At 47.3% G+C, this 17,077-nt stretch overlaps 1 protein-coding gene across 1 annotated transcript in view; it reads left to right on the plus strand.

The window, feature by feature from the left end:
• Positions 1–256: 256 nt before the first annotated feature.
• VPS37B (VPS37B subunit of ESCRT-I) overlaps positions 257–17,077 on the plus strand; it is a 39,966-nt gene continuing 23,145 nt past the window's right edge. Inside the window, exon 1 of the mRNA XM_040347321.1 lies at positions 257–604. Within this exon, the coding sequence (XP_040203255.1) occupies positions 500–604 (105 nt within the window). The 5' untranslated portion in view covers positions 257–499. The remainder of the gene's footprint in view (positions 605–17,077) is intronic.

Here is a 17,077-nt window from a genome sequence, read left to right on the forward strand (position 1 = left end):
CTTTGGGACAGGAAGTGAAGAGAAATCTCTGCAATGGGCTACAGATGGCAAACAAAACTCTGACAGGGGTCAAAACCCTCCATTACTCTGTCCAAAACCTAAAACAAACTTTTGCCCTTAGTTCTACTTTATAGACACCAGCCAATCACGTAGTAGTCTTGCCAGCCAAGCCCCTCCTATCTGTCTCAGTACAGGCATCACGTGTCCCATAGGTACGGAGTGACGTCACTCGCTGTGGCCGTCGTACAGTACACCTTCCCAGCTCGCTCCCATACCGAACATATGACTTAGACGGCTCGCTCGCCCCGCCCTCTCCTCTCAGTTGACAGCTGCCACTGTGCCGTGCACGCCTTTTCCGGTTGCGGGCGGAGCCCGGGAGAGTCGCTGGAGACATCGCCATTGTAGGCGGGCACCGCTGGGTGACGGGACCGGGAAGGAGCCGCAGGCCGCCGCCTCATTGGATAGCTCGCTCGGGGACCGGCTCCGGGGCAGCGTGACCATGGCCGTGGATGGCAGCAAGTTCAACCATCTGTCCCTCACTCAGCTCAATGAGCTGCTGGAGGATGACGCCAAGCTGGGGCAGATGGCCCAGGAGATGGACGAGGTAGGTGGCGGCACCAATGAGAGGGGGTGCTGGAGGAGTGTGGCTTCTCCTCTCTATTACTATCATTTATGTTCTGTATAGTGGGAGGTGGGTTACACCCGGTGCTGTCCCCATTGGGGAGATTCACCATCTTCTACACAGGTGACAAAATATTAGTGTTGTCACCGGGACAGGAAGTGAGGGGAAATCTTCTAATGGGGACAGCTGTGTGAGGGCTTGTTTATAGGAATTAGATCCTAGCCCTGACCCGTGTGAGTGAGAGCGCCAGGACGTTGTCACTGTACTGGTCCAATCACAAGTGCCCCATATGTATTCATGGTCCTTGTCTGTGTGGGGAGTGGCCCAAAAGCTTGTGATTGGTCCAGAACACTCATGGCGTCCTGGCGGTCTCGCTCGCGTGGGATCTGAACATGCAAAACATCCTGCCCAGGGAAATTGCGCAGGTTGTGAATGCTGATGTGTGTTTGCTCTGGGAAATTTCCCCTAACTTCCTGTTGTGTCTCTAGAACAGGAAGTGAAGGAAAATCTCCTAAGTGTTACGCAGACGGCATTGAGACATAACCTGACTGGTTTTAACTAGGGTTGTCCCGATACCACTTTTTTAGGACCGAGTACAAGTACCGATACTTTTTTTCAAGTAGTCGCCGATACCGAATACCGATACTTTTTTTAAATGTGTCCCCAAATGCAGCCATGTCCCCCCCCCCCCCCATATGCAGCCATGTCCCCCACATATGCAGCCATGTCCCTCACATATGCAGCCATGTCCCTCACATATGCAGCCATGTCCCTCACATATGCAGCCATGTCCCTCTAGCCATGTCCCTCACATATGCAGCCATGTCCCTCTAGCCATGTCCCTCACATATGCAGCCATGTCCCTCTAGCCATGTCCCCCCCATATGCAGCCATGTCCCTCACATATGCAGCCATGTCCCTCTAGCCATGTCCCCCCCATATGCAGCCATGTCCCTCACATATGCAGCCATGTCCCTCTAGCCATGTCCCTCACATATGCAGCCATGTCCCTCTAGCCATGTCCCTCACATATGCAGCCATGTCCCTCTAGCCATGTCCCTCACATATGCAGCCATGTCCCTCTAGCCATGTCCCTCACATATGCAGCCATGTCCCTCTAGCCATGTCCCCCCCATATGCAGCCATGTCCCTCACATATGCAGCCATGTCCCTCTAGCCATGTCCCTCACATATGCAGCCATGTCCCTCTAGCCATGTCCCTCACATATGCAGCCATGTCCCTCTAGCCATGTCCCTCACATATGCAGCCATGTCCCTCTAGCCATGTCCCTCACATATGCAGCCATGTCCCTCACATATGCAGCCATGTCCCTCGATGCGGCGGCGCGATGCGGCGGCAGCGGGGGGGGGAAGTATTCTATTTAGGTATCGGGGGTATTTGCGCGAGTACGAGTACTCCCGCAAATACTCGGTATCGGTACCGATACTGGTATCGGTATCTGGACAACCCTAGTTTTAACCCTTCCCTTCACTATCCAAAACAACATGGTTTTTGAAATTCCCCTCGTCCAAGTAATTTGTGGTGTCCGCAGATCACATTTGTGTTCATACAATGTGTACAAGTTCTGGAAACACTGACGTGTAGAATAGGTCATTGTGGATATTGCGTCCTCCTTCCTGCATACAGTTAGTGCAGTGAGGCAACGCGTGGCGGCTTTTACATCATTATTACTACTTTGTAGCACAGTGATGATGTGATGGTGTTTATCTTTTTTTTATTTGGGAGGGCGAGACTTTGTAGTGCCTATTCACACCAGCATTTTGGCCTGACAGCATGTAGATGTGAGAAAATCGGGGTCCCGGCGATTGGCAGCAGGAGGCCCCATTGAAAGCAATCCTGCAACTAAATGACGCCACTCTCAATTTCCTGCAAGTGATTGGCCCTGGACACAGACAGGCAGCTATTAACGCATTCCCTACATTGGTGATCGCCAACCTCTTGGACCTCACGGACCATAAACTTACAATTTTGAATACACACAATACTCTGGCTCTCTGCCCCCCTTCCCCTGTATCACACTACTGCCTTATCCAGGGGAATGGGGGAAGAGAGCCGGAGCATTGTGTGTGTGTATAAGGCATTAGTGTGATCCTGGGGAAGGGGGGCAGAAAGGCAGAGCATTGTGTGTATTCGGCAGCAGTGTTATCCAGGGCAAGGGGGGCAGAGAGCCGGAGCATTGTGTGTGTGTATAAGGCATTAGTGTGATCCTGGGGAAGGGGGGGCAGAGAGCCGGAGAATTGTGTGTGTGTGTGTGTGTATAACACTGCTGCCTTATAATCACAATGCTCTGCCTTTCTGCCCCACTTCCCCTGGATCACACTACTGCCTTATACACACAATGCTCTGCTTTTCTGCCCCCCTTCCCCAGGATCACACTAATGCCTTATACACGCAATGCTCCACCTTTCTGCCCCCCCTCCCCTGGGTCACACTACTGCCTTATACATGCAATGCTCCACCTTTCTGCCCTCCCCTGGATCACACTACTGCCTTATACACGCAATGCTCCACCTTTCTGCCCCCCCCTCCCCTGGATCACACTACTGCCTTATACACGCAATGCTCCACCTTTCTGCCCCCCCCTCCCCTGGATCACACTGCTGCCCGATACACACAATGCTCCTCCTTTCTGCCCCCCCCCTTTCCCCTGGATTACACTACTGCCTTATACACACAATGCTCTGGCTCTCTGCCCCCCTTCCCCTGAATCACACAGTGCTCCACCTTTCTGCCCCCTTCCCCTGGATCTCACTGCTGCCTTATAAACACAATCCTCCGTCTCTCTACCGCCCCTTCCCCTGGATCACACTGCTGCCCTATACACACAATGCTCCGCCTCTCTGCCCCCCATATTCTCTGTGCCAGCCCTTTTTGGGAGAGTCTGTTCCCTTCAGCAGGGGAGCGTGGATTCAGTGCACAGGAGCCTGCCGCCAGCTTATATCGCATGAGGGAATAGGGTAGTGAGGTGTGTGTCTCCACCTTGTGTAGTGGGTACAGGACTCTGCTCTGTAAGGGTGATGTACCCTGCTTAGTGCCCAATGACGGGTGCGGTTGCTGCTTTCTCAGTCAAGTCACCATTGCATGCAGTGGGCCCCTCCCCCTTGGGGCCCGTGTGCACCGCACACATTAGGAATACATCAGTGCCTTTCTTCCTCTATCCAAAACTAAAATAACATTTTTATATTAGAATATATTGGGGCAGTTCACACCAGAATGCCCACATTCCTGTACAATGCTGCATGTTTTTGTGGCGTGTAGTTTTGACAGCCCATTCATTTGAATAGGTTGCAAACTGCACTGGAACACGGACAATTAAGTGAAATCGCTACTTTTTCAGAACACGCCACACTAATCCGAAAGGTACTGTGGTACTATACGATTTAGTGGCATGCCTCTCCATTCACCTGCAGTGCGGGAAACCCACACACAGTTTTGGGGAGTGGGCCTTTATTGTACTATTGATCATCTTCTCTGTGTTTTCATTCAGACTAAGCCATCATGCATATGGGTTGGGATAGATGGGCTGTAAATACTCGGGGTGTTCACAGAAGTTCCATTCTATTTAGATTGTTTCTTTTTATTTTATATTAAATGCTGAAGCCCCCCTGGCAGAGTTGATTTGTCCTGTCTCCTGCCAACTGTTACTTTCATTGGACAGTTAGTAGGCAGACATGGAAAAATATATAAAAAGACATGCGATACCTAAAGAAGGAAGCAATATACGGATTACTATCATTAGAACTACTAACCACTTCCACTTAGGGATGTCTGCTGCGGGAGCGGAGTGTTTGTAGATATGTAATGGTTCCTTGATCAGACATAAAGCAGGGGTATACATGCATTGTGGATGCAAGATCTTCCCCTGCTGCTCTATTGTAGTCTGACAGGAGGGGCTCTCCCTCTCTTTAGAATACACTGATCAGTGCTGCAGCCATTGGCTGAATTCCTGCGCTTTCCAGCAGGACCTTTCATGTGAAGTCGGTCGTTGGACTGGCTTCTGGGTACGCACCAACCGGAATTCAGTACAGCCGTATATCTGTATGCTTATACCCAGCTTAACTGGCTGGATTGGATGAATATCTTCTTGTTCTTTGATTGTGGGCTACAGCACTATATTTAATGACGGTTCATCTGGGCTGAGTGCTTGTTCCTAATTTGTTGATATGGCCATGAGAACGGGGGGTGGGGAAATTATTGTTGAATCAAGCTGTTTAGTTTGTATTGGCTTGAATCCGTGTCATATCACAGGCAAGCTTTATTCTCTGAACGAAGCTTACCCTTCCAAGCTTTATTCTCTGCTGCAGGCTCAACTGATTTTTTTTCTTTCTTTTTCTCTCTTAAAAGCGAAGTATGGAGAAAGCTTTTTTTGGCCTTACTTCTCATGTGGGTCACGGTCAGGAGTGTACTTTCTTTTGTGCTCCTGAGACCCGTATTCCGCCCACAGCAGGCTAAAGTTGGCTGTTGGGTGACGTCACAGTGCCGCTCCAGGCTATGGGAGAATCCTGAACACATTGTTGGGAGCCACCCAGCTGGCTTATTGACGGCAGGCTTCAGGGGGTTGTAAAGGTACATTCCCCCCCCCCCTAAATAAGTTCCTTTACCTTAGTGCAGTCCTCCTTCACTTACCTCATCCTTCCATTTTGTTTTTAAATGTCCTTATTTCTTCTGAGAAATCCTCACTTCCTGTTCTTCTGTCTGTAACTCCACACAGTAATGCAATGCTTTCTCCCTGGTGTGGAGTGTCATGCTCGCCCCCTCCCCTGGACAGGAGAGTCAGGACGCCCACTAACACACAGCTCCTTTCTCTATCTGCAACTTAGTGGGCGTCCTGACTCTCCTGTAGTCCAAGGGAGGGGGTGAGCACGACCCTCACACCAGGAAGAAAGCCTTGCATTACTGTGTGGAGTTACAGACAGAAGAACAGGAAGTGAGGATTTCTCAGAAGAAATAAGGACATTTAAAAGCAAAATGGAAGGATGAGGTAAGTGAAGGAGGACTGCACTAAGGTAAAGGAAGCTATTTAGGGGAAAAAATTGTACCTTTACAACCCCTTTAAGCTCTAATGCAAACTGTTACTGGATAATTCAATTAGTTGCAGGCTGGCTGGTAAGTTGAGCTGGGAATGTTCTTTGATTTGGTTTTGCATGTGTTGCCCTTCCATGTGCTCCTTGCTGCAAAGGCCAGTTATAGGTGGGGCAGTGGCCGTTCGTTTGCCATACACCTGTATTGCATTTTACAGAAAATCACAAAGCTTCAGATTAGAAAGGAAAGGTAATGTTTATTTTTTAGATAGAGAGAGAGAGAGAGAGAGAGAGAGAGAGAGAGAGAGAGAGAGAGAGAGAGAGAGAGAGAGAGAGAGAGAGAGAGAGAGAGATCTATCAATGTTTTTATTTATTTTTTCACAAAAGTGGAGTTGCCCTTTAGGGTCAGGTTCACATCATTGCATCTGCAATTTTCTTTTTTTTTTATTGTGCATTTTTGATGCGTGTTAATGTGCGGTTTTATTGCACTGCCATTGAAATCTTTTGAGAAAACTTTGCACCAAAAAGTCACTGTATTATTTATTTATTTTCTTTTCCTCAACACACACCAAAGCATAGGTGTGAATGGGCCCCACTTAAAAGAATGGCAATCCTTTTTTCACACATTAATGTGCATTGGGAAAAATGACTTTAATCATACGGTGTGGATAGGTTCTTATGGTACACAAAGGTAGACTTGAATCCCGCATCGCACCAGTGTGATCCGAGCCTTAAAGGGTCACTAAAGGAATTTTTTTTTTTAGCTAAATAGCTTCCTTTACCCTACTGCAGTCCTGGTTTCATGTGCTCTTGGTTCGTTTTTGCTTTGATGTTGCTGTAAATCCTCTCTGTTCTGGACACTTCCTGGTTGCCTGTTTCCTGATAACCACAGTACTGGGAGATTTCTCACGGTGGTCACTAATCAAGGAGCTGTGTGTAAAACGAAACTGGATTGGTGCTGAGGAGTTTTAGACAAAGTATCACTGCTCTCTATTGGCTGACTGCCCTCTAGTGGCTCTCTGTACATCAGAGAACCAGCAAACAACAGCAAAAACGAAACTACACTGCAGGCACATTATATGATTGTTTTTTTATCTATTTTTAATAATTTTTAAAAGGAATCAGTTAACTATTATGTCTCTGTGCCCTGTAAACAGTCATTTCAGCTAAAAAAAATTTTTCCTTTAGTGACCCTTTAAGTCTATTGATCCCGGCATGATAGACTCGGCATGATAGACTCGGCATGATAGACTCGGCATGATAGACTTGTTAGTAGATAAGAGGATCAGCAAGGCACAGGCGACTATACAGCTCTTATACACTCATCTCTGACTTGTGTGCACCTGTCTTTACTGGCTGTCAAGTTCTTTGGCTACATTTCACTCATTTATTATAGATCTGATTGGAGATGTGTGATGAACTGTCTGTATTGCACCCAGAGGCCAATCAGGTTCTCAATTCTGTGTTTCTAGGGCAGCTTAGAAAATATAAGTGAGAATCCATTTGCTTGCTATGAGCTACCAAGACCTTTCTTTCGTACATTTACTTCTCATGAAGCCCAGTGGCAGTAAGCAGCATTCATTGCTGACTGTTGGGAATGCAGAAAGTACTTGGAGTATTTATAATTCCTTAAAATCGCACCAGCCACACAGGGCCCAGTTGTGTATAAAACACCACATTACTTTAGGGTAGGCCCAGTTACCCGTCAGTATTGAGTATTCCTCATGTGATTAGCTCAAAAGTGCATTAAATAGAGAATCAATATCGTATTATGTGACAAGTTCTTATTTGAACGGTGAACAAGAGATTTCTGCATATGGGTCCTAAATTTCCCCTTTAAAATAGTTTGGGATACTGAATAGACGGAATGTGGTCTATCATTGATCAGCCACCGGATGTTCCTTATTTTACCACTAAATGAAAGTTCATATCAGAGAAAAAAGTCCAATGCTATCATCAGACATTTCCAATGGTTCACGGAGCTCCATGTACGATTCCATACCCAAGTGAGAATCGTTTCTGGAGTTCTGTATACTATTAGAAATGTCTGAACTTCTTGCTCTGATGTGAACTTCCATTTAGTGGTAAACTAAGGAACAACTAGGTCAGCACAGTGATTTTTCGTATTCCTTTTCTTTTTTTTTTTTTTTTTATTATTATTATTATTATTCCTTATTGTCAAAAATACATCTATCTCTTTTTTGATGAATGTTGACCCCTTAACAGGCAGAATATAGTAAATGCGGCTTATTGCACTGGTGCATCCTAGCCCTTAGAAATAAAATGCAATTATTAGAATGTTTTGGACTGGGGATGTTACCCAGATTGTTTGGGTGAAATCATTCAATTTTATTCAGATATTTGAGGTTAGCTTGTCCTAGAAACCACATCTATTAAATTGTTTTGTACATATAGAACAATAGAAAAAAAGCGGTATTTTTTCATTTGTTTTTTACATATACAGTCCAGTGGTTGTGTGTCTAACTGCTTTTATAAATGCTTTAGGCCCCTTTCACATGCTAAGCCTGCCCGGGTCCACCTGTCTGTTTTTCAGGCGGACCTGAACTGACCACCCATTGACTCCTATGGGCAGGTGGATGTCAGCAGAGATGTGTGCTCTGACACCCATCTCCATCCGATCAAAACGGAAGTGTGATGATGCGTTCAGCCATTCGTCTGGCGGATCTGATGAAAATGGCAGGTCCCTCCCCGCTCAGTAAACAGAGATGGACCTGTCATCCGCTGGCTGGGCGGAGATCAATGGAGCGATCTCCCGCTGAGTGGATCCGCCCCTTGTGAAAGGGGCCTTGGAGTTACATCTGCACCCATTCCTGTGGTGTCAGACCATGAAGTCACATCTAATAGAAATCGATATAAACGCATGTGAGATGCACAGGTATGCTCTTGTGTTTGATAAACGCAGTTGTAGGAGCCAGACTTGTGAGTATAGACCCTTACAGTGCACCTGTTGCCAGACTATGGATATTAAAGTATTAAGCTGTAAAATAGCCTTACAACAAGTCATCCCTCCCCTCTCTTGCTGGGTGCAGTATGAAGGTGTTCATTCTCGGTGATCACAACAAAGACTAAAGTCTGGTTGCCTTTCTAACGGCTTGGAGACAGCTACTGGGTATAGCAGAGGGCCGAGAAGGCACTGTCACTTTGCCCTGAATGTTCACATTAGAGACGCTGCCATTTTCACCAGCCTATGGATAGAAGAATCTGCTCTGTGTTTCTATTTTTAGGGATTAGAAGGCTGAAGGGCTGCTGAGTGAATGCTGGAATGGGGGGACCAGGTGAACTGAGCGAGCATATGAGAGAGCTTGGTGGTTTTAAAGGCTCAATTTCTTTTTACTTTCATGCAAGAAATTTCTGTGTGCCCCCCTAATATTCACCTGAGCTCCCTCTCGATCCTGCAGTGTTCACGAGAGCTGGGTTTCTCCCTGATCTTTCATTTCTCATTGGCTTGGACAGGAGCGCGGAAGCCATTTGCTTCTGCTACTGTCAATCACAGCCAGTGAGCCAATGTTGGTGGGGCAGGGCTGTCTTAGGGATGCATAGAGCGGGGCTTGGGAGGGAGTGGCTTGTTATTGGGGCACTAGTTGAAGAGGAGGAGCCAGGAGTGTGGGGAATGACCCAAAAAGAGGAGGATTGGGGCTGCTCTGCACAAAGCAGGTAAGTATAAAATGCTTGTTGTTCATTTAAAAACATGAGCCTTTAAAGAGGAAGTAAACCCTCCGTTCAAAAATGAAAAAATAAATAAAAATCCTGCAAGACAAAGGCATAATCAGCTAGTATGCATAGCATACTCCGATAACTTGCCTCCGATCGAAGCCCCCGCATCGGTCCACGTCTCCCCCTCCGGCCACCAACATGTTGTCCCGGAGTTACTTCCGGGTCTTGCGGCTCCAGTGCTGATTGGCCGGAGCAGCCATGACATTACTCCCGTGCATGCGCACGATAACGGCACAGTACAACTGAAGCCGTTGCTTCAGTTGGCTTAAGTGCACATGTGCCGCATGATGTCGGCACATGCAAATTAGATATCCTTGTTAGCTACAGGTAAGCCTTAATATGGGCTTACCTGTAACATTAAGTTGTAAACAAGGGTTTACAACCACTTTATTATCACTTTTAATGTGGTTGTAAACCTTTCCAGTGACGTGACAGGCATTAGGAAACGCACAGATATGAAACCAATCCTCCTACATAAGTTGTACCTGTTATCTTCTCTACATCCATTTAAAGTCCAGTTTTTATAAAACTTGTCGGAGCTGTAGGAATAAGGGGAGCAAAGAGCTGAAGTTACAATCTGCAGAATTTTGTATGGAAATTGAAGGGAATGGAGCAAACCCTGCCCCCCCCCCCCTTCCTGTCCACACAGGACCAGTGCTGAGGCTGTCAGTCGGTGCCAGACCCTCCCTGTCACCTTTTTTTTTTTTTTCCTCTCTTGGTGTCAGGGAAAACTTATCAGAAGTGATTAATGCTGACAAAGGAAGCAGCAGACAGAAATGACACTTGGTGCTCTTAAATGAGACAAGTACACACTATAGCGGGATATGCTTTGTTCGTATTTCATGTTTGAGGTCTACAACCACTTTAAAGCAGAACTATACCCAGCTGTTTTCCAGCATTGTGTTCCCCTGGAGCTCCCTGGCAACTTTAAGGGTATCAATCCCCTATTTAATTGGCAGGCCCTATACGACGTCGCTCCTGTGCATGCGCAGGGGTTCAGTCACTTGACATAAAATGGCTAAAATCCTACACTAAGCTGCATGGACAGGCAGGTAAGGGAATGTAATGCAAAGGAGACATGGTATGTCTCATGGTAAAATATAGTACAACAGTGACATTGCCAAGAACTGGCCGTGCCTCCAAAAAGAGACAAGAAAACGGGTCAATGAGGCCAACGGCAACATTAAAGGAGCTGCAGGAATATCTGTCAATTACTGGCTGTGTGGTACATGTGACAACAATCTCCCATGTTCTTCACATGTATGGGGTAGAGTGGCAAGACTGAAGCCTTTTCATCCAAGCCCAGCTAAATTTTGCAAAAACATGTCTGAAGTCTCCCAAAAGCATGTGGGGAAAATGTTTTATGGTCTGATGAAGGTTAAACTTTTTGGCGCAAAAACATTGCACTTCACTTAAAAAAAAAACATACCCACAGTGAAGCATGGTGGTGGCAGCATCATGCTTTGGGCTGTTTTTTTTTCTTTCAGCTGGAACAGGGACATTAGTCAATGTAGAGGGAATTATGAACAGTTCCAAATACCAGTCAATATTGGCACAGATCTGAATCCCAGTGAAAATCTGTGGGGTGATCTTAAGACAGGGCTCGACAAATCCCGGGCGCCAGGATTTTTTTTTTTTTGTGAGCTGGGGCCATCTGGTGGTGGCCGTTGGTATTACAAGTTAAGCATTACAAGTTAAACAGCAATTCTAATGTTGTTTTTCACTATTTTCACTGCCATCTTCTTCCCTCTAATTAGAACCCCCAAACATTATATATATTTTTTATCCTAACACCCTAGAGAATAAAATGGCGATCGTTGCAATACTTTCTGTCACGCGGTATTTGCGCAGCGGTCTTACAAGCACACTTTTTTGGTGAAAAAATTACACTTTTTTTTAATTAAAAAATAAGACAACAGTAAAGCTATCCCCATTTTGTTTTTTATATTATGAAAGATAATGTTACGCCGAGTAAATTCATACCCAACATGTCGCGCTTCAAAATTGCGTCCGCTCGTGGAATGCCGTCAAACTTTTACCCTTTAAAATCTTCATAGGCGACGTTTAAAAAAAATCTACAGGTTGCATGTTTTGAGTTACAGAGAAGGTCTAGGGCTAGAATTATTGCTCTCGCTCTACCAATCGCAGCGATACCTCATGTGTGGTTTGAACACCGTTTACATATGCGGGCGCTGCTCACGTATGTGTTCGCTTCTGCGTGCAAGCTCGTCGGGACGGGGCGCGTTTTCTGGCTCCTAACTTTTTTAGCTGGCTCCTAGATTCCAAGCAAATTTGTCAACCCCTGTCTTAAGAGTGCTGTGCACAGGAGATGCCCTCGTATCTGACAGATTTGGAGTGTTACAAAGAAGAGTGGGCAAATATTGCCAAATCAAGATGTGCCATGCTGATAGACTCATACCTAAAAAGACTGAGTGCTGTAATAAAATCAAAGGGTCCTTCAAAGTATTTAAGGATGTGCACACTTGTACAACCATATTTTTTTATTTTTTACTTCCCTCCACCTAAAAGATTTCAGTTTGCGTTTCAACTGAGTTGTACAGTTTATAGGTCACGCTTAAAAGTGGAAAAAGTTCTGAAATTATTTATCTTTGTCTACTTTTACATCACAGAAACCTGTAGCCTTTTTTTGTTGTTGTTATCCTGTGTGTGTGTGTGTGTGTGTAAATTTTGTGTTTCATAGTCACTAGAGGCTCTACTTCTAGTAGTAGTTGGACAGTTGAGAACAAAGGGTATTTCATGGAACACACATTTAACACAAGCCATAAATTACAAATATGTTCTGTGTCCATGGAAGATCTTCATTTCTTTACAGCTTAATGTGTTTATGTGATTACCTAGTGACAGGTTTTTGTGTTGCCAAGTGTCAGGTGTAAGTGATCCTTCCTCAGCTATGACGTTAGGTGAGGCAACCAACTTGAATAACCTGAGTTGATTTCCCGTTTTCAAGAAAGATCGCGTGATCTGCTTGGTTGCTGTAAGTCATCTGCTAGCACAGTGTTGGGTAAACCCTTCTGTAATGAGTGAGTTCAAGCCTTCCATGCCATTACTGGAACAGGCTTGTTCCTGTTCTGTGTTTTTAATGACCTTGTGTTACATTGCTTCCTCATTTTGCTTTTTCATGTTACGCCATTACCTTTTAGTTCTGTAAAAATAAATGTCATCTATAGTAATCAAAAGATGAGACCACACTGTCTCCAGCCTTAGCCTAGGTTCACATTGGAGCGATTGGAGCGATTTGTCATGCGATTTGAGAGATCAAATCGCAATGACAAGTCGCAGCCTATTAGCGGCAATGGCACTGTTCCAATCGGTGCGACACCGATTTTGCCGCACCGATTTGCAAAAGTAGTTCCTGCACTACTTTTGTCGATTTTTCAGGTGCGATTTCTATAGACATCTGTGTATGAAGCCACACAAATGTCTATCAAGTAGCACCTGAAATCGCGCTAACCTTGCTACTTTGAAATCGCGCTACTTCAAGTAAAGTAGCACGATTTCAAAGTAGCATCAGTGTGAACCAGGGCTTAATGAGAGATGATGTGCCTGATTTCTACAGCAGGGAACCACCACACTGCTATGTACAGAAATTGGATGTGACCAGGACAGATCACCTTATTTTTGTACTGAGAAGCTGAAGATTCATCAGACAGTACTAAGGATTAGAGAGCGAGAGGCATGAGGAGAACTAGTGGCCCTAAAGCTCGGAACACACAGATGGAAATGTATTCTACTTAGTGGGGACCAACCAAATTTGGATCTGTGTGTATCCCCCTCAGTTAAAAGGAAGCCACGCTTTTTAAGTCTGCTTATTTCGAATGGGACTGCTGGAAAACCTACTTTGATTGACAGCTTGGAGCAAATTGGCTGCAGCGCTGATCAGTGTATTCTGACAAGGGAGAGTTCCTGCTGTCAGAATACAATATCGCAGTCAGGGAGGCTTCCTGCACCCGTGTGTACCTAATTTAAGATTGTAGTTGCCATTGCCCCTGCTCATGGCTCTCTAGATGTGCTGGAACTGCAACGTCTGTCATCTGGCCCATCTTTTGCTTTACTAAGGTACCGTATTTATCGGCGTATGACGCGCACTTTCTTCCCCCTTAAAATCAGGGGAAAATTGTGGGTGCGCGATATACGCCGATCCTGCTCTCTCTGGGCGCCGCTGAAATAGACAGAGCCAAGTGTACTGCGCATTCGGCTGGGCTCAGTCACGCTCGGCTCCGCCCGCAGGACCATGAGAGGAGCCGAACAGACAGAAAATACGGCTCTGTACAGCTCGGCTGAGGCGCCAAACTCAAAAATACACGCCGGGCAAGACAGCAGACGGATACCTCCAAGCAAGGCCGCCGAGAGGAGCCGGGCAAGCCGCAGATGGATACCCACAAGGCTGGATGGACTCTGCGCAAGTCTGCAGACCATCAGCGGCCTTGTCCGACGCCGGGGAGGACAGCAGACGGACACCGACAAGGCTGCACCTTAAAACTTCCCTTAAGCTTGGGGTGCGCGGTATACGCAGATAAATACGGTATGTCCTGTCTGTGTAGTAGCTACAAGTCAAATAATTGTCTCAGTATCTCTCCATTGTCCCTAGCACTGTACTCCATTATGTACCACCATATCTCTGTTCACCTACAACACCCAGCCTTTTCCAATGGTCCCAATCATTTCACTTTGAGGCTTCTCGCATCCGTCAGGCTTTGTCGCCCCTCTGAAAAACAATCTGCAGTAGAACACTTTTGCAGCAGGCATTTGAGTGACGGTGGGGAGGCGATAGGAACCCTCTTCACCTACTGTCTTTTGGTACAATAATTATTATTAATGCATGCAGAAATGACAACTGATCACCCACCCAGGGGGTACACAACATATATCAACAGATATCTTGTGCAACTAAACATTTTTTGGTAATGCAAAACTTCAACTGGACGACCTTGTGGTAGGAGCCGTAGGTCTGCATGAGCTGCTTAAGCCCGAGGGCCTAGGGTCATACCATGAGGAAGCAGAAGGGGTGAACCAGCAGAGCCGATCACCACAGGAGAGGATAAGAAAAGAGGGGGGGGGGAACGAGGGAGGAGAAGATGGGAGATAGAAGGAAGGGGGCAGGGTAGGGAGAAGGGTTACTACAGGCTTGTGTGGTAATATTACCAATTTGTAAGTTGGCCAGACTGGTCAGATTCAGGGTTGGGAGAGCATACAACCACCAAGGGGCTGACACTTCCATAAATTTGAGAATCGTGTTAAATACTGAACATATTTTTTGTTTATCATCGGGGTGGTCTGATTGATGTTTCACCGCTGCTAATAGGGTTGTCCCGATACCACTTTTTTAGGACTGAGTACAAGTACCGATACTTTTTTTCAAGTAGTCGCCGATACCGAATACCGATACTTTTTTAAAAATGTGTCCCCAAATGCAGCCATTGTCCCCCCCATATACAGCCATTGTCCCCCCCATATACAGCCATTGTCCCCCCCCATATACAGCCATTGTCCCCCCCATATACAGCCATTGTCCCCCCACATATATGCAGCCATTGTCTCCCCCATATGCAGCCATTGTCTCCCCCATATGCAGCCATTGTCTCCCCCATATGCAGCCATTGTCTCCCCCATATGCAGCCATTGTCTCCCCCATATGCAGCCATTGTCTCCCCCATATGCAGCCATTGTCTCCCCCATATGCAGCCATTGTCTCCCCCATATGCAGCCATTGTCTCCCCCATATGCAGCCATTGTCTCCCCCATATCCAGCCATTGTCTCCCCCATATCCAGCCATCGTCTCCCCCATATGCAGACATTGTCCCCCATATGCAGACATTGTCCCCCATATGCAGCCATTGTCCCCCATATGCAGCCATTGTCCCCCATATGCAGCCATTGTCCCCCCATATGCAGCCATTGTCCCCCCATATACAGCCATTGTCCCCCATATACAGCCAGTGTCCCCCCCATACAGCCATTGTCCCCCCCATACAGCCAGTGTCTCCCATATGCAGCCAGTGTCTCCCATATGCAGCCATTGTCCCCCATATGCAGCCATTGTCCCCCATATGCAGCCATTGTCCCCCATATGCAGCCATTGTCCCCCATATGCAGCCATTGTCCCCCATATGCAGCCATTGTCCCCCATATGCAGCCATTGTCCCCCATATGCAGCCATTGTCCCCCATATGCAGCCATTGTCCCCCATATGCAGCCATTGTCCCCCATATGCAGCCATTGTCCCCCATATGCAGCCATTGTCCCCCATATGCAGCCATTGTCCCCCATATGCAGCCATTGTCCCCCATATGCAGCCATTGTCCCCCATATGCAGCCATTGTCCCCCATATGCAGCCATTGTCCCCCATATGCAGCCATTGTCCCCCATATGCAGCCATTGTCCCCCATATGCAGCCATTGTCCCCCATATGCAGCCATTGTCCCCCATATGCAGCCATTGTCCCCCATATGCAGCCATTGTCCCCCATATGCAGCCATTGTCCCCCATATGCAGCCATTGTCCCCCATATGCAGCCATTGTCCCCCATATGCAGCCATTGTCCCCCATATGCAGCCATTGTCCCCCATATGCAGCCATTGTCCCCCATATGCAGCCATTGTCCCCCATATGCAGCCATTGTCCCCCATATGCAGCCATTGTCCCCCATATGCAGCCATTGTCCCCCATATGCAGCCATTGTCCCCCCCCCATATGCAGCCATTGTCTCCCATATGCAGCCATTGTCTCCCATATGCAGCCATTGTCTCCCATATGCAGCCATTGTCTCCCATATGCAGCCATTGTCTCCCATATGCAGCCATTGTCTCCCATATGCAGCCATTGTCCCCCATATGCAGCCATTGTCCCCCATATGCAGCCATTGTCCCCCATATGCAGCCATTGTCCCCCATATGCAGCCATTGTCCCCCATATGCAGCCATTGTCCCCCATATGCAGCCATTGTCCCCCATATGCAGCCATTGTCCCCCATATGCAGCCATTGTCCCCCATATGCAGCCATTGTCCCCCATATGCAGCCATTGTCCCCCATATGCAGCCATTGTCCCCCATATGCAGCCATTGTCCCCCATATGCAGCCATTGTCCCCCATATGCAGCCATTGTCCCCCATATGCAGCCATTGTCCCCCATATGCAGCCATTGTCCCCCATATGCAGCCATTGTCCCCCATATGCAGCCATTGTCCCCCATATGCAGCCATTGTCCCCCATATGCAGCCATTGTCCCCCATATGCAGCCATTGTCCCCCATATGCAGCCATTGTCCCCCATATGCAGCCATTGTCCCCCATATGCAGCCATTGTCCCCCATATGCAGCCATCGTCTCCCCCATATCCAGCGATGTCCCCCTTACCTGTGTCCCGCTGCCGCCGAGCGCCGACTGGTAATACGCGCGGGAACATAACAGCTAAAGCTGTAATGATTCGCGCTACGTATAGACACTCCCCCTTGCTCGGGATTGGACAGTTCACCCGAGCAAGGGGGAGTGTCTATGCGCGATGCGAATCATTACAGCTATTCAAAGCTGTAATGTTCCCGGCGTATTACACAGTCGGCGGCAGCGGGGATGCGGCGAATGGCGGCGGATCGCGGCGGATTGCGGCTTCGGTGTCAGCGGCGGCGGGAGGCGACGGGGGTGGCAAGTATTCTATTTG

Source organism: Rana temporaria, chromosome 1 (genome assembly GCF_905171775.1).
Source record: "Rana temporaria chromosome 1, aRanTem1.1, whole genome shotgun sequence".
NCBI classification, from domain to species: domain Eukaryota; kingdom Metazoa; phylum Chordata; class Amphibia; order Anura; family Ranidae; genus Rana; species Rana temporaria.